The sequence below is a fragment of the Aphanomyces invadans genome (genome assembly GCF_000520115.1).
Source record: "Aphanomyces invadans strain NJM9701 unplaced genomic scaffold supercont1.19, whole genome shotgun sequence".
NCBI lineage: Eukaryota > Oomycota > Saprolegniomycetes > Saprolegniales > Verrucalvaceae > Aphanomyces > Aphanomyces invadans.
In genome coordinates, this window is record NW_008580164.1 from 177,236 (window position 1) to 193,024 (window position 15,789).

General features: G+C 57.6%; 6 protein-coding genes across 10 annotated transcripts; 2 read left to right on the forward strand and 4 right to left on the reverse strand.

The window, feature by feature from the left end:
• H310_08877 (hypothetical protein) lies at nt 1-1,506 on the reverse strand. The gene has a single exon (XM_008874787.1). It carries the CDS (start codon nt 1,481-1,483, stop codon nt 320-322), a length of 1,164 nt encoding a protein of 387 aa, XP_008873009.1. The 5' UTR covers nt 1,484-1,506; the 3' UTR covers nt 1-319.
• A 361-nt stretch (nt 1,507-1,867) lies between these two features.
• Nucleotides 1,868-3,152, reverse strand: H310_08878. Of its 2 annotated transcripts, none has more exons than XM_008874788.1 (4): nt 2,910-3,152; nt 2,588-2,857; nt 2,353-2,537; nt 1,868-2,282 (listed from the first exon to the last, which is right to left on the reverse strand). In XM_008874788.1, the coding sequence occupies exons 1-4, from the start codon at nt 3,106-3,108 to the stop codon at nt 2,184-2,186; spliced, it is 753 nt and encodes a 250-aa protein (XP_008873010.1). In that variant the 5' UTR covers nt 3,109-3,152; the 3' UTR covers nt 1,868-2,183. The 2 variants fall into 2 exon arrangements, with proteins under 2 accessions (XP_008873010.1, XP_008873011.1); XM_008874789.1 differs by having other exon boundaries at nt 1,868-2,309.
• Nucleotides 3,153-3,914: 762 nt separating this feature from the next.
• H310_08879 (hypothetical protein) lies at nt 3,915-10,735 on the forward strand. Of its 3 annotated transcripts, none has more exons than XM_008874791.1 (2): nt 3,915-7,624; nt 7,673-10,735. In XM_008874791.1, exons 1-2 carry the CDS (start codon nt 3,994-3,996, stop codon nt 9,175-9,177), a joined length of 5,136 nt encoding a protein of 1,711 aa, XP_008873013.1. In that variant the 5' UTR covers nt 3,915-3,993; the 3' UTR covers nt 9,178-10,735. The 3 variants fall into 3 exon arrangements, with proteins under 3 accessions (XP_008873013.1, XP_008873014.1, XP_008873012.1); XM_008874792.1 differs by having other exon boundaries at nt 7,685-10,735; XM_008874790.1 differs by having other exon boundaries at nt 3,915-10,735.
• H310_08880 (hypothetical protein) lies at nt 3,952-10,870 on the reverse strand. The gene has a single exon (XM_008874793.1). The coding sequence runs from the start codon at nt 10,851-10,853 to the stop codon at nt 9,264-9,266; it is 1,590 nt and encodes a 529-aa protein (XP_008873015.1). The 5' UTR covers nt 10,854-10,870; the 3' UTR covers nt 3,952-9,263.
• Nucleotides 10,871-10,990: 120 nt separating this feature from the next.
• Nucleotides 10,991-12,664, forward strand: H310_08881 (the record flags this gene model as incomplete). 2 transcript variants are annotated; one of them, XM_008874794.1, is made up of 4 exons in its annotated part: nt 10,991-11,293; nt 11,351-11,444; nt 11,500-12,280; nt 12,337-12,664. In XM_008874794.1, exons 1-4 carry the CDS (start codon nt 11,033-11,035, stop codon nt 12,662-12,664), a joined length of 1,464 nt encoding a protein of 487 aa, XP_008873016.1. In that variant the 5' UTR covers nt 10,991-11,032. The 2 variants fall into 2 exon arrangements, with proteins under 2 accessions (XP_008873016.1, XP_008873017.1); XM_008874795.1 differs by having other exon boundaries at nt 12,340-12,664.
• H310_08882 (hypothetical protein) lies at nt 12,574-15,405 on the reverse strand. Its single transcript, XM_008874796.1, has 2 exons — nt 15,155-15,405; nt 12,574-15,084 (listed from the first exon to the last, which is right to left on the reverse strand). Exons 1-2 carry the CDS (start codon nt 15,316-15,318, stop codon nt 12,717-12,719), a joined length of 2,532 nt encoding a protein of 843 aa, XP_008873018.1. The 5' UTR covers nt 15,319-15,405; the 3' UTR covers nt 12,574-12,716.
• Nucleotides 15,406-15,789: the final 384 nt, after the last annotated feature.

Here is a 15,789-nt window from a genome sequence, read left to right on the forward strand (position 1 = left end):
GGCTTGTCGGGTGATTGTTGTGATGGCTTCATCGGCATCCCTCCATGCCTGGATTCGACCGCATGTTATTGATATCTTAGCCAATCATCACGTCGTATCCTTGAATCGACCAATGGCGTCGTTGCTTGAATCAACGAGTGGAAATTTAGTCGATGTCAACAAACTCGAAACGATTCCGCTACGTCAAAGCGTCGGTCCGTGCTCGTGGCGCTTCCTCTTCCTGACCTGTGAAGGACGCATGGAGACGAATGATGTCAAGTTGCTCTTGGCTAGTCAAAGTTCGGCGGTGGCGTGCATTCGTGGTCACATCTGATTGCATTTAACAACCTTCAAAGTCCATCGACATCATCAACGACAGTTCGTCGTCGACATCCTGCACCTCATCTGGATGAGTTTCTCGATACAATTTCCAGAACTCCTTGGCCTCTATCCTCAAATAGCGGCACTTGATCTCTTCCAGCGCACGATTCTTCCGAAGACGTTGGACCCAACGACTGATGTGGTACCGAAGTTTTCGCCGGAATGGTTGCAGGCTGCGCATCATGGACCGCATTGGAGTCTTCAAGACCTCGACGCTCCATTGAAAGTTCACACCGCAGTAGCACTGCACGCTGTCACACCCATCGCCCTTGACCAATTGCAGCCCACAATCTTCACATTCGACAATGCTGTCGAGCAGGTCGGGAGACACACCGCCACATGCAATGCCGTTGTGATGCCCAGCCACATGGCAAAAGAAGCACACGGGAGCCTTGCAGCACATTGTATAAATGAACGGATTCTGCCGACGCAGGCGGAGGTACATGGATGCGCGGCGCTCGGGGTCGTGAAAGAGTGGAAGCATAGTCTCGACGATGGACAGCCCGATGTCGGCTCCGAACGTGGATTGTGCAAACACCACCACGTCGGCAGCCGCGACACGATGGAGGCAGAACTCAAAGCAAAGGTCGCGCAGACGAGGAATGTGGACCGCCTGGGACGGCAGCAATTTCAATTTTGGCACGTTGCGTGCGCTCTTTGGTAGCTGCGAGCGGTTCGTGTCACACCCGGGACACCTGACTTCACACGATCGCTCGACCTTGGCGCAAAATGCATCCACGGAGTCATCGTTCATGAAGCTGAGCGAGCTGAGGCGACGGCGCCAACGCATGATGTTGACTGGGACGATGCAGACTGGACAGTTCAACTTGGCGAGCACACCAGGGACGGCATCTTTGGCTTGCATTTTGACGTACGAGCGCGTGCATGTGCTGCACAACATGGCAGGGCAAGTAGGTCCACAAATCTTGTGAATCATGTCGTCTTGGGCGACGTCGTCGAAACACACGTCGCACACACACATGTGTCGACGATCGCTGCTCGACGAGCTGCATGACGTGACGGGGCTGGTGGCGCCTCCGACGGCCTTGACAAGGTTGACGTCGGAGGAGTCGACCTGCAGCGAGTCGCGAAGCCGTTCGATCGAGGGGGCGATGGCCGTCATGACGCTTGTCGTGGTCGTGGAAGATGCTGAATTGAGCCGGTCTAGCATGCCCTTTCGAATGGCAGTGAATGACGGTCGTTACATGTGAATGATGGTATTCTTGCAATGAGAACGAAGGTCGGTCGAACAGGACGGCGTGCGAACGAGAGGGCGTGTGTCGATTCCTGCGCGAAGACGTTGTGTTCCATGCCGAGGGCCTTCCCAGAGAGACTGTTGAACGCGTTAGACTCTAACGAGAGCGCAGAATATCCACCTTTGAAGTGTTGAGTGCGGCATGTTCGGCGGCGCCATGGCATCATTTCTCCTGGCGTCGTACAGCGGCAGCTCATCCATTCAAAAGAACGCATAGGCGGCGGCATGGTGGACTACCAAAACAGAGCAGATCTTGCTTTGCCGTGAAATGCTGCCATGAACAGATCCAAAGCAGGTGCTGGGCTAGCTGAAGGCACACAACTGCGATGGAGACAATGAACCGTCCAAGACAGCACACATATACTTGCTGCAAGAAATTGTGTATGGATTCAATATATTTATGGCTAATTTCCAACTGCATGAAGTCCAAGCGACGGATTCCATGCATTTTCCGCCGTTCTGAATAAACGTGGACAGGAGGCGGAGTGCAGGCAGAAGCGAAGGTGTCTTTCGAGGCGGCGCCCGAGGCGTTGGACGGAGAGACAGGATGAATCAGACCAGTCCTCCATTATGTTTCATGCTTCACTCGCTTCTTACTGCGCGAGGCTTGGTCACTATAGTTCTGGGCGGCGTCCACGGCGTCGTCGGGTTTGTCGCCCCCTGGCCGCTAACAGAGGGGGTCATTATCCTCGACCTTCACAGTCGAATTAATCTACATACAACAAGCACGCGCATACCTGTTCCCCGTTCTCTAGCACTTTAGTGGCCGTTGTCGCCAGCCGCTGTCGGTTTGGGCCCTTTCTGTGAATCTTGTACCCGAACACGCGCGGCACGTACAAATGCGTCGACGGCGCCGGTTCGAGGTTTCTGTACGTCAAAAAGAACAAGTGTGGAAACGTTGACCCAAAGTACGCGCCGTCAACTACAACACAGTTGTCCGGATCATGTGCAAACTCGTCAAGAGGGACGTACTCGTAGCGCTCTCAAAGTCCACGGACGGCGTGTACAAGTCTCTGCATTTGGGGCAATACACCTTCATCTCGGCCTTCTTCGGCTCGTCGTACATGCCAGCAGGAACAACAGGTTGACCATCGCACAGCGCTCGCGGGCAAAATCCAAAGTCGCCGTCTTGGAACTTCTTGTGCATGGCGTCGAGGCCGTGACTTGTGATGATGTATCGGGCGTGGATAAGTCCATACAGTTCGGCCGCACACGACGGGACATCATCGTCATACGGGATGTCTATCGCACGAAGTCAGTGTCTCACAAACTCAACGCTATGACTTGACCGCACCTGTGAGGTCGAGGATTATGTTCAATGCGTCTTGGTAGTTGCTCACCAACGCTCGCAAGCCGTACAAGTTGAACGAGTCCTCAATGTAAGCCGGGTTGATCTCACAGAAGTACTCGTTCCCGGGCAGCCCACAAAACCATTGTGACCACTTTTCCTCCTCTTCCTCGTACTCGTCGCCTTCCGATGCCATCCTCGCCATACAGCGTTGTGCCGATTCACCCAAGAAGGGAGGGGGAGGTCCAGTCCACCAGTCTTTTGGGAGTATACTTTAATCAAGTCAGAATTTGCACTGGTGTCCACCAATCAAAACGCGCCATTTCAAAAGATCCGCCGCGATCCTGGCGCGCGCGAAAGCCGCGGCGGCGACGTCGAGAAAGGCTGTCACAGGTCATGCCCACGCGGAGCAGAGATGACTGGAAAGTCGCCGGCATGATGGTCAACCCCCGATATTGCTGGCTAGGGACGACGAAGTGTGTGCATAAACGTGGGGGAGCCTTGGGCAACGTCGACACGAGATGGGAACGCACTGCATCGCCGTCACAAGCAAGATGACCTTCGTCTCGCCAATGGATACCTATTGTACGATCAAGGAAGTGTGCAGATGTTGGGAGGTGCTCATGTTCCACGACATGTTCATGAAACTATGTGTGCATGGAGCGACAGACCTGTTCCATCGAGCTATGGTGGATAAACTCACCGCACGCGGTCAAGCCAACATTCAGCTCGACCTGCCACGACGAATCCACGTGTGCAACAACGTGCTGCGATTCTCCTGCTTCTACATGATGGTGCGTCGAACATCTCGATGTAGACCACTTGACGCGCTGGTGCTGCGATCATCCTTTGTCCGTCAGGGAGTATGATCTGTGGCGCATTCGATATCGCCCGCCGTCCATCGTGCTTTCCTCTGCTTCCCACGAATTCGTGCCAACATGTCGTCGCCGCATGTTCCGCGACAGCGCCAGAGATTTGCCGATTTGTTCCTCGAATGGCGCGTCGTGATTGGCTGGATAAGAATACATCGGCAGGTGGCTCAATAGAGCGCACGACTGATCTGGTTTGAAGGAACTGACGTGGGCAGGCCATGCAGAACTACCGGGCCATCAAGAAGAAGCCCGTCGGCGGTGGGGGATCGTCCCTGCTAGAGAACCAGAAGGCTAATAGTGTCGTCACGGACAACACGCGGTCGATATCGTCTAACGATACCAGACAACACGCCCGGAGCAATGCGGCATCGCGGTCCGATCGGTCCTTGAACAATAGCGGGATGTCAGATCGACGAGTCGAGTCGAATGGGTCGTGGAACAGCCATCCTGGAAGCAGCTCAGACCGCCGTGCCGTGTCCAACGGGTCCATGAGTGCCGCCGGCGCCGACCACGACCGTAGACGCCCTCGTCGCGGAAATTCGTCTCAAGATCCTCAACGACAGATACAACGAGGCCATCCTGTGGATATACAAGAACCAGAACCAACCCCCGCGACAAGTCAGTATGATCTCATTTGGCATCAAGGGGACCTCGCCCTGCAGTTTTCGCTCAATGCAAAACACCAGATTGCAATTCGACACATCGAAACGAACCAGCCCAAGGAAACGACTGCTGGTTTAGCTTCCGCTGCGCTGGGCGACGTGCTCATCGCTCTCAACTGGGAAGATGTCAGCGCACTGACACCATCAGAAGTCCAGCGCCGCCTCAATCGTGCTGAGCTTCCCATGACTCTGACCTTCCAGAGCTTTTCACAGCAGCCTGCCATCTCCCGACTGAAGCGTGCCCCCTCCATGAGTCGCATGCCGCCGCTCCAGCCCAATGAATTTGAAGCCGTGTGGACATCTGGCCGTCTCGGCGTTGTCATCGCTTGTGACTCTGCGGGGCGCCCAGTCGTTCGTGAATACGCCAAAGAGGCCAGCACAGACCCCGGTGTCGCCGCCATCCAACCGCTGGACGAGCTCATCTTTGTCAATGACATTGCCGTGGGTGAAATCAGCTACAATGATGCGATCTCAGCACTGCGACTTGCCCAAAAGCCTGTGTTGCTGCGATTTCGACGAGAGGTGGTGGCACCGAAACAGGAGCAGCCACCTGCAGTCGCTCCATCGCGGAATCCGTCTCAGCCCCGACCAGGCTCAGGAAAGTCACATCGGCGACGTGTTCCGCCAGAAGCACAAGAGAAAGACAAGTACACTGTCGTGTGGCGAGACGGTCCATTGGGCCTTGTGCTGAAAAAGAACGACGTGAATGACATTTACGTCAAGGAGATCAAGAAGAAAGGACTGGCTTTACTCCATGAAGCCATCATGTCTGAAGGCGACGTACTGGTGTCGATCACGGGAGTCCCGGCCAAACCGCTGGGTCTCACCGGCACTGTGGATTTCTTGAAGTCAGTTCAAAAGCCCGTGGAACTCGTGTTTCAACACGTGACCTCCCATCCATCGCAACACGTCGTCCCAGTTTCACGCGGCGAGCGCTGCAGGGAATCGACGGTTGTGGTGCTCCCCCTGCCAACAGATCCTGTCTCGAATGAATCTTTCATCTCGGACGGCGTCGCAGCCAAGTACTTACCGCCCAAAACAGCGGCTCAAGCCTCTGCACCTGCCATCGACACGTACGATCTCATTTGGCACCGCGGCAAGCTTGCGATTTCGCTGCGATATGCGTCGTCGAACCGGACCGTCATTCGCAAAATCACCCCCGGCGAACAACAGACGACTGCCAACTTGGACGCGGCTTCCGTCGGCGACGTCTTGATCGCCATCAATTGGGACGACGTAACTTCCTCTCCCTACGACAACGTTGTGACGCGACTGAAAGAACGAGACTTCCCCTTAACTCTGACCTTCAAGCGTCAACCACCCACCACGTCGACAGGTGCAGCCGCGACCCAAACAGCGTCCAAGCAGTCGCGAGGGGAATACGAAGTGATGTGGCGCGATGGGAAGCTTGGTGTACGCGTCCATTGCGACCCAGAAGGCCGAGCTGTGGTTCGCGAACGTACCGAAGCTGCGACTGACCCAGAACTTGCCCAAATCCAAGCTGGTGATGAATTGATATTCGTCAATGATCTCCGGGTGCGCACGATTGGTTATTCTGAAGCGCTCGTGGTCATGAAACAACCAAAGCCAATCAAGTTGCGATTTCGACGGCGGCGACAGCGCTCTTCGTCGGCAGCTGCGTCCCAGCTCCATGCAACTGTCGTTGAACCCGCTGAAGTCCATTTGGACGCTGCGCTGCCGCCAGACTCACCGAGGCAGTCCCTTGCCATGGCCGCCTCGGCGAGCATTGACAGCGAGGACAAGATGTATTCGGTGGATTGGGCCGGTGGGTCTCTCGGCATCACCCTCCGCATGAATGACCAGTTTGAGATATTTATTGCGCAGCTTACAGGCAAAGGACTGTCCCTGGAGCGCCCTGAGCTGGGTGTGGGTGACATCCTGATTGGAGTGATGGGCGTCCCGACGACTCCGTTGGGGTTGGCTGGCACCGTGGACTTCCTCAAGTGCATTCAAAAACCTGCTGTCCTGACGTTTTTGCGCAAAGCGAGGCCACATGGCTCGTCCATCAACCCACCAGCATTGCCCGAACCCACCAGGTCGCAGCATATCGATTTCTCTGCCGACCAAGTCGTTGAGGCCGTCCATGTCGAAGAATCATGCGCGAGTCGTCTCACGAAAGTAGTCGATTCTGGCGTGGAAGTTTGTCAGGCTCCTGCAACAGTCCCATTAGTGGACACGTCGGTGGCAGCTGAACACGTGCCTCCAGTGCCACCGCCATTTCCGACCGATCTTACAAACGCCGTCGATGCCCCCACTTGGTCGTTTGCCCGAGACTCTAGTTTGGCCCGGGGGTCGATGCCCATGTCTCCGTCCAACCAATTGACAGTGTCGCTTCGTGCATCCAGTGGTCCTGGTGTGACTGTGCTGTCACCTTCAAGGTCGCCGACTGTGCACCACAAAGCGTCAGGAACGCCCCCCGGAACACCACCCCTCACATTTGAATTCCCAAGCGCGTCGGCACCCTCAGAACTGGTCCTTTCGCCTGTCGAAAACGTTTCCTTCGGCCCTTCAACTTCAGCAACGCCTCCGACTTGTGCATCTCCGATTGCAACATCCGTAATCGTGTCTCGGGCTCCATTAAGTTCAGCCACTTCGTCGTCGCCTACACTGCATCCCATTACGTCGACTCTGGTATTCTCCCCCGCTCATGCTGCATCGATTGTGATATCGCGACCGATGCCAACACATGTCGTGCCTCCACCGCATTCAGTCTCCAGTGGACCAGTGGAGTCCCCCGTCGAGACCCATGGCCACCCAAGTACTCCTCCGCTCCAAGCGACAGCGGCTCCTTCCACACCGAAGGTGGCTTGTGTACCTGCTTGGTCGCTCGAGCCAACAACGCCCCCTGGCACCCCGCCAACCACGTCAATGCTGGAACCATTCTTCAAATATACTGAGCCTCCACCTGTCAGTGCAGCCCAAGCTTCACGTCCTCCGGTTACATCTCCCACCTCCGTTCCAGTGTCTACCAAGATCGCGCCAGCAACCCCCCCTGGAACACCTCCATCAGTGTCGATGATGGAACCGTACTACTCGTACGTGGACCCGATAGCTGGTCCATCCAAGACATCGGTAGAGGCAAGCGTACAGCCAACAACTCCGCCTGAATCTCCACCGTTCGAGTCATTTGGACCAACGTCGTCTCCTCCAAATCTTGATCTTTCGGGTCAGTCCCCTGCCTATTCAACTTGGCACACCAGTGACAATCAAGTAGTCGGCATTGCAGACTTGCCGGACCTGCGACCTCCATCGGCCGATCAAACTTTCACCATCCAGCAGGAAGACGTCGCCCCTGTCTTCGTCGAGTCTGCGTCTCCACTCCACGATGGCCTCCACACTGAATTCCCAACTCATCAAAGGCCCGAATCCTTCACTTGCATCGACATGTCCCTTCAGCACGGTGAAGTCATCGAAGAAGATGGTGGTGGATTTACCGCGGACGACTCCAGTCCACTCGAGCTTCCCACGCCGCCAACTGCTTCTGGCCTCTTCTCTCCTTCGGTTGAATGGGACATTTCAAGGGAAAACCGCACTCCCACCCATCAAACCCCGACTGCCGCTTCATCGATGGTCCCGCTCTACGACACGGCATTGTCCAAGTCCCAAAGCGCAGAGTCCCTTGACAGCTTGGACTTGTCCGACTACCAGTCGTCGTCAGAGTCGTTGTCGTCGTCGACTGAGTTCCTGTCGAATCGCTCGATGACGCCAGATTTCTTGCCAAATCAAGTGACTATGTCAGTTGTAGACCCCCAACCTCCGGTATCTTCCATGGACACAGTATCGCTGGACGATGGCGAAGTCGACATTGACGAAGAAGACGACGACGATGACTCCATTCAAGAGGACTATTCGACGATCGCGCCGGAAGACGTCCCGATTCTGTCGATGTCGTCGCGATCGATGTCGTCTCGGTCAATGTCGTCCGTGTCGATGCCTCCGACCCCGCCGCCTATCGCGATGTCCACCCCGTTTTCAGACTCCGCACCGGACGACGCATCCATCAGCGAACCCAAAACACTCTACTCGATTTTGTGGCGGGGCGGTCCCCTCGGCCTCGCGATCAAGCGAAACAAGCAAGACGAAATCTGTGTCAAAGCGCTAACGGGCGGCGGGTTGGCTGGCAAGTCGGACATCATCCAACCTGGCGACGTGCTCGTCCAGTGCGGCACCACAATCGTCCAGTACAGCACGTTGGCAGAAACTTCTCGCGTTCTCAAGCAGGCCAAGACGCCGGTGTCGCTCGTATTTTTGCGTCGAGAGCAGCAGGCGCGCAACAGCGTCGCAAGTTCCGCAAGCGTGCCGACGTTGGACATGTCGACCAACAGCTACGACAACGCGCTCGGTGGCGGATTGAACTCGAGTGTTTCGGATGGTTTTCTCCCCGTGGATCCATCGACTCCGCAACGAGGCAGCGTGTACATGCCGAAGCGGTTCAAGTCGTCGAGCAAGCACTCGACCGTGTATTCGATCGTGTGGGAGGGCGGGCCGCTCGGGATCGCCGTGACCAAGAACAGCGACGACGAGAACTGTGTCATGCGGCTGACTGGAGACGGTCTCGCCGCCCAGTCGTCCATTATCCGAGTTGGAGACGTCCTCATGTCTGCGGGAGACGTCCAACTGTCCAACGTGTCGCTCACCGCCGCGATGCATGTGATCCAGCTCGCGCGAAAGCCCACGTTTCTCGTGTTTCGTCGAACGGGCGAAGACGAAGACGTCTAAGTTAATCCGCATAGAGTTTTGTGTGCACGTGCTGAGCAACGACGGCTGGAAGCCGCCTGAACGAATACGACTGTTCTTGCACCGCGTCACGTGGCTGGTCGCCGGAACGACAGCACGACGGGTTTTGACAGCGCTTGGAGCAACTGCACGGCGTGGTGAAACCCGACGTCAGCAACGCGGATGCCATTTACAGCAACGAGCTTGTCGTTGACGGCAAACTCGGTCGACGTATCGGCAGCGGCGGACGTGACTTCAGCAATGACGACACACTCGCGCACGCGCTTGAGCACAAGGCCAAGTGGCGGCGACGACCACTCCACCGTGTACGACTGGGTGCGAGGGGTTGGGACCGGCAGGGCGGAAGCATGTTGTCCTGCAGAGATGGGGACCGAGGATGACTGGCAGCGCAGTTTGTTTGGGGCGGTGAAACTAGCCAACACGTGATGGATGAAGTGGCCAAGACTAGCCACCGGCGGACCTCCAGTTGGCTCGGTGGGCGGCGCCGTTGGTTGTCCTGGTCGGGACTTCTCCGCTGCCATGACGGGTGTCGCCGCGGGGATGCTTGTGACAACGACGACGGTGTCTCGCTCGAGACGGTCGGTGTCAGGCGCGTCGACGTCAGGAAGGTCTGGCGCAGACGGCTCGTCCAAGTCGGTCATGGTGCCAGCATCTTGGCAAGTTGTAATCCCATGGACGCGCAACGGAATCGCTCGTGGTGGAGACGGCGGTGGCGACGATGCTGCACTGTGTCGGCCGCGATCAAATGTTGACACTGTGCTGACGAAGGAAGATGACGTGGACAGCGCGGTCGACGCGAAACCGTCGAACACATCGATCAGGTGGTCCGTCATGACCTCCGACGCGGTCAAACGCGTCGTAGCTGAGGCATTCCCGGTGATGTGACAGCTAGCGCACAAGCAATATGCCAACGTGCACGCGCTGGTGGGAGTCGAGAGGTGTGTGTAGCCGATCGACGACGTATTGGACAAGGCCGAGTCGTCGACGTGAGTGTGCTGCGTAAACTGCGAGAGAAATTCGTGCATGTCGTCGGACTGAACTCGCGCGCTTCGAAGCTCAGCGTTCAGTAGCTGCTCTGTTGTCCCTTCACCTGGCGCCGCCTCGCCGATCGGACTGGTGCGGACGGCATGCTGAGAATGGGAGATAACGTCCACGGGCCTGGAGAACGTGAGTGTAGCTGGTTTTTGAACTTGACGAAGCGCAGCCATCGTCTCCAAGTAGTCCATTTGTAGCGTGGATGTGGCGTTGATGGCCACGAGGGAGTCCCCCACTGCCACGTTCGAGTGGGTCGATCCCTTGACCACTGTGTCTTGATCGGCACGCCGGTGAAACGTGATACCGAGGGGCGCGTCTTGTACCCAGTCGACAATGTACAATTGAGCTCGAGGGCGTGGGTGGCTCGGTACATTGTGCGCTGCAGATGCACTCGATGGTGGTGTCGTATGGGCACCTGTGGCTTGCGCGGTTGGCTGAGCGGTGGCCAACTGGCGGTATTCGTGCAACGAGTGCCGCCTTCGAGCGCTTTCGGTTTGGAGACGGGCCAAGGTATCCGTGGCTGGTGGCGTACTCGAATGGATCACCTCCATGAACGGCGTCGGGCGGAAGCGGTTGCGGTGGAAGCGCTGGCTCGGTTGGCCGCGCGCGGCGTGGTCCGGCATCTCACGCTCGACTGCGCACGAACGATCCGTGTCAAATTTAGCCAATCAAACGTCGTGTTCAAGGTGGAACGAACCAATCGAAACGCAACCCAATCGCCGTGCAGAGGCGCGACACGCACGGGACCACCAGGTGGCAGCATCGATGGGCCACTTTCTTGACGACGCAGCGCTAAAGCCCAATGCGACGCTCAGCCAGTGACAGCCACGTGGGAGCTCCGACGGAGGGGCTGCATGCAGCGTCGCGATATTCATCGCCCACCATCACACCAGGCTTCTCGAACCTCCTGCGGTACCCGTTAAAGGTTGGCAGGCTGCTCGACAAGCCCTCACGCCGCAGTAAGAGCATTGGCTTGGACGCACGGCAGCAGCATTGGACGAGCTCCCCGCACAGTCGATCGTACTGCCTGGATAGTTTGGTCTTCTCTGTTTGCAGCGACGAGGTGTGCAATGACCTCGACGATTGTGTTGATTTGAGAACAACGGCATGTCGATCGTAGGGCATACAAGAGGTCGACCTCACGCATGGCACTACCGTGGCGCTGCGAGACGGCAGCCACATCGTCGTGCCGCCAAGCCACGCGCCATCGTCTGGTACGTACGTCAGCCTTGCCTTCTACAGCACGTCATCTCTAGTCGTTCGATTCAGTTCCATCGGCTGACTCATCCAGCACAACCGACCCGCGCCCCGGCGTTCAAATTCTCACCGTCCAGTGGCAGAGCGCAACCCTTGGGCTCGTCCTACAGAATATTCGGAACCGATCCATTATCAAGCACGTCACCGACGCGGTGGATTTGGTGGCAAATCCTGAACTGGCCCACCTCCGCTCTGGCGATGAACTCGTGGCCATCAATGACATTTCGGCCATCTTGCTTGGATTTGACGCGACTGTCGATCGACTACGCGCCGTGGCTAAGCCAGCCTTGCTGCACTTTCGGCGAGCTCTCGTCGTTTCGCCACCTGCCAGTGAGCCCGAGGTGGAGGCTGCCTCGCCCGCCCCCTCGATTCCGTCGTCGATTTCATCGCGTGACGAAGACGATGGCATCGTGACGTTGCCTCCGCCGTCAACAGTCCCGTTCTTGCAACCGGATTCGGCGCCGCCCGGGAGCGATTTCGACGTGGACGACGCGCGCGCTCGATTGGGAAAGACAGAGTTCTTCCCTCTCTCAACTTCACACAACGTGTTTACGATGCTGCGGTGGTCGGGGGAATCTCTGGGCATTGCGCTGCAGAAGCACCCGACCAGCGGACATTTGGAGATCAAGTTTTGCACGGGGAACGGTCTGGCAGCGTCCCACGGGTGTCTCGGGGTCGGCGACATCTTGGTGTCTGTCGCGGGAGTGCCCATGCGCGCGTTTTCGCTCGCAACATGCCTCGATTTCCTCCATTCAACGCAAAAGCCCGTCTCGATGCTATTTCGGCGGCATGGGTAGGACGACATCTCGACGTCGAAGCACGTGCTGCTTGCCTCATCACGCAATGTAGTAGCATCGAAGCCCTTGATGCCACCCCCGACATGATCTCTCCGTCGTCCGTCCAGCCTCCACACGAATTCACAGTCGAATGGGAGGTCGTCGGCGCCGTACAGCCTCAAGGGCTAACGCTCCAACTCTTTTATTGCAACGACGCGCTCGTTGTGGTGGTCTCGGAAGTTACCTCATCGACGTTGCAAGTCCAGATTCAGCCTGGCGACAGACTTGTGGCCGTAAACGGCCTCCCCATCAGCTCCCTCCGTCCCGAGGCATTGCGGACAATGCTTCTTGGCACGTCCAAGCTGACCCTCCACCGCACAACCTCGCCGTGGATGCTGTAGGCAGTAGGCTGCGTGGGAATCGAACCAGTGTGCTATATACGTCCACGCTATTCTATGCCGACTTGGTCGGTTGCCCGCTAGAGTTAGTTGGAGGGTTGTCGGCCTTGCTGGTGCGCCGCGCGCGAATCTTGGCCAGCATGTCATGGGCAGGGGTCGATGCTTTGGCCACTTTGGCCTTTTTCAGCTCCTCTAAAAAGTTTGCCGGTGGTCGGGCTGGTTGTGGCGCTTGGTTCCCAGGCGACAGAGAAAGTTGCAACGTGGTGGGCAGCGGCCGCGTTGATGCTTGGACGAGGGACTTGCCGGCCTTGATATCCTTCCACGACAGTCGTTTGATCGATACACAGCACGCTGGAGCGTCCTCGATGCCGCTCTGCAACTTGGCAGCGTTGCGGGTTTTCACGTCCTGCAGGAGCGTCGCCAGCGCCTGTAGCCACACGACGCTCTTGTGCACCGGGTCGACGCACAGCATGTGGACTTCCATTTCGTCACGCATGTCGTCTACGTATGTCGTGACCGCGTACGCCACAGCTGCTTCGACGCGGCTGCGTCCGTCCTCTCTTTCCTTTGCCCGGTCGCGCTTGCCGACGAGGCAAATGCCGCTCCGTTTTGCGATCGCCGCAATCGCGTCGCGCGCTGACTGCACGAGCGCCGCCAAACGCTCCTTGTCTTTGCCATGCTGCAACACAAGCGCTTCCTCCGCGGCGGCCAGTGCGGCCAGCGTTGTTTCCATCTCTTCAATGGCACCCATTGCTTGGGTCACCTGCAAAACGTTGCCCTTGTAGTGCTGCTTGACCATCACCAACTGCTCTTGAGACCGAGCTTTCGCGGCGGCGTCTGCAGCGATCGCATCTGCCGATGGAGAAGACGATGGGGCTGACGCCTGGACGATGGCTTGGACGTGGTACACAGCCTCTTGTGGATAGCCAAGATCTGTCGCATACAGCGCCCGAGCCTTCGCTTCCAGCACGACAGGACACTGGTGGCGCTGATTGCATGAATGTGACGCCTCTGACGACGTGCCTATATGAGCGTCGTACGTTGCGACCGCTGCCACTAGTGCGTCGCGAAGTTTCGTGGCCCAAGCGAGCTTGCGCTTGGCCAGTTCGTCATTTGCATGCTTCCGCCATTCCGCCATCGGCGCCGCCAGCACGACATGCAATGCCCTGCGCTCCAATACGCTCAACCCCACGAGGCGGTACCCTTCCACGAGGCTCGGGTGCATCCGTTGAATGGTTGACGGGTCGGCGCGGCACAGCGCAAGTACATTCGTTCGCTTGAGCTTGCGGGCCAGAGCGGGGGATCGCAGCTGATCAGCGAGCTGCTTCTCGCTAAGCATGGTGACGTTGACAGGAACACAGCTGCGAAGTTGGCGCAGCGCCGCTTCGTTAACCGCTGCATGCTGGTCTTCCCACTGCTTGGCGAGAGCAGCTTGCTCTGCCACGTACTCGTCCGACACCATGAGCGCTGTGTTGTACCTTTCCATATCCTGCTCAAGCTGAAAGTACTCCTTGCGAAGGGCCGCCTGCTGCGCTGGATTGCCATGGACCACGACTTCGGCGGACCCGATAACCTGCATGCGGCGGGAGATTTCGGCCACTCGTTGTTTTGCCTCGGCGTACGGAATGTCGTCAGCAACATGGAGTCCCGCCTGGGCCATTTGACGGGCCATCTTTGCGAGTTGTCGTCGCAGCCGCGCGGCGTCGTCGTCGGGACTGGTTGAAGTCGAGGACGGCGGCTGGCTGTGGAGTGGGGGCGGGGCAGCACGATGATGTGGCGCTGAAGCGCTCGACGGCCGCCGCCCAGTTGAAGTCATTCCGGACAGCGTCATGCGATGGTGGAACGAATCTTCGTGAAGTGTCATTCGAGTGGTGTAGTGCGCATCTTCCTTTTCATGGAGCTGCCGCTGGAGGTCGGCGATCAACGCGCGGGCATCCGCGAGCTCCTTTTGTTGCTGCGCTGTCAAGTGTACTTGGCGCTCGGTGTCTTGGATCTTGGCCTCGAGCGACTGCACCTTGAGACGACTCTCGGCCACTTGCGCTTCGAGCTCTTGCTCCCGCATCTTGAGCAATTCCAAGTCGGGATCGACAAAATCCTCGACGATTGCCACGTCGTACATCAAGCCATCATCGTCTTCCGACTGGACATCATCGGCGTCTTCCGTGGCCCGTGTCTGATCGTTGTCGAGGAAAGACGAGTCCCCAATGTCTTTGACCGCCATGACCGCCGCCGCCGGTGGCGCCTGCCGCACGCGGAGAAAGCACCACGTGCAGATGCGAAACAAGTTGTCTTTTAATGGAACATCGACGTGCTTGTGGACGGAGCAGCGGCTGCATACGACGTCGCCACACATGCGGCACGTGTGCTTTTTGCGCCAGACAGGGTTAAAGTCGCGCACGCAAACGAGGCATCGACTGCGAGAGCTATTGCATATTCAGGATGGCGCGACCACATGAGGCAACCGCGGGTCCAAAAGAGATAGGAAGCACGCACCTCTTGTCAACCCACTGCGCCGGGGACACGAAAAGTCGAGGGTCGATGACGATGTCCGCGCCAAGGTTGTACGTCGACGAGGGAGGGCTCATGGAGACGTCGCCGCTCTGTTCAAGACAATACGATCGCTCAATGGCGGTAGAAGATTGCGACCGCAGGAACATGGGGGCGTGTTGCTGTGGCGTTTGCTCGCCTGAACGTCGCAATGGCAGCCTGCCGTGGTGCCACCGTGGCGAGAAGGCAGATGGTTCGCGTCGAGTTCGATGTCTCACCTGAAAGGCCATTGGTCGGTATTTTTGGAACGACGCTTGATTGGTGCGTTGAGGACCTGACAGTTTCAAAGATTTGCCCCAGGGCGGCGCGGGCGTCTCCGCCGGTGGAAGGGCAGAGGCCGTCGCACGCACGGAAGCCACACAGGTGGATAGGCAATGTCGACGCGAACGAGATGCTCCCAATGGCCTCATTGACTGAACACTGTAGCCCACTTCGACCACCGCCAGACAGACTAACACGTGACCGCTATGTCTCGGTGTGCCATGAATACTGGTGCGGTGTGCATCGGGCGGCACAAGCCAGACACACACGACTGTGCATAGATGGTACAGCTAGACGAGTCATGTGCGACAATAATGCCT

What these genes read in the sequence shown, in the direction of transcription:
- H310_08880 (XM_008874793.1), bottom strand. Translation starts at nt 10,853, where the DNA reads ATGCCGGACCACGCCGCGCGCGGCCAACCGAGCCAGCGCTTCCACCGC.
- H310_08878 (XM_008874788.1), bottom strand. Translation starts at nt 3,108, where the DNA reads ATGGCGAGGATGGCATCGGAAGGCGACGAGTACGAGGAAGAGGAGGAA. An exon ending in CATAATCCTCGACCTCACAG is followed by an intron (nt 2,858 to 2,909) that starts GTGCGGTCAAGT and finishes TTCGTGCGATAG; the next exon opens with ACATCCCGTATGACGATGAT. An exon ending in GGACTTTGAGAGCGCTACGA is followed by an intron (nt 2,538 to 2,587) that starts GTACGTCCCTCT and finishes ACTGTGTTGTAG; the next exon opens with TTGACGGCGCGTACTTTGGG.
- H310_08877 (XM_008874787.1), bottom strand. Translation starts at nt 1,483, where the DNA reads ATGACGGCCATCGCCCCCTCGATCGAACGGCTTCGCGACTCGCTGCAG.
- H310_08879 (XM_008874790.1), top strand. Translation starts at nt 3,994, where the DNA reads ATGCAGAACTACCGGGCCATCAAGAAGAAGCCCGTCGGCGGTGGGGGA.
- H310_08882 (XM_008874796.1), bottom strand. Translation starts at nt 15,318, where the DNA reads ATGTTCCTGCGGTCGCAATCTTCTACCGCCATTGAGCGATCGTATTGT. An exon ending in GCGCAGTGGGTTGACAAGAG is followed by an intron (nt 15,085 to 15,154) that starts GTGCGTGCTTCC and finishes AATATGCAATAG; the next exon opens with CTCTCGCAGTCGATGCCTCG.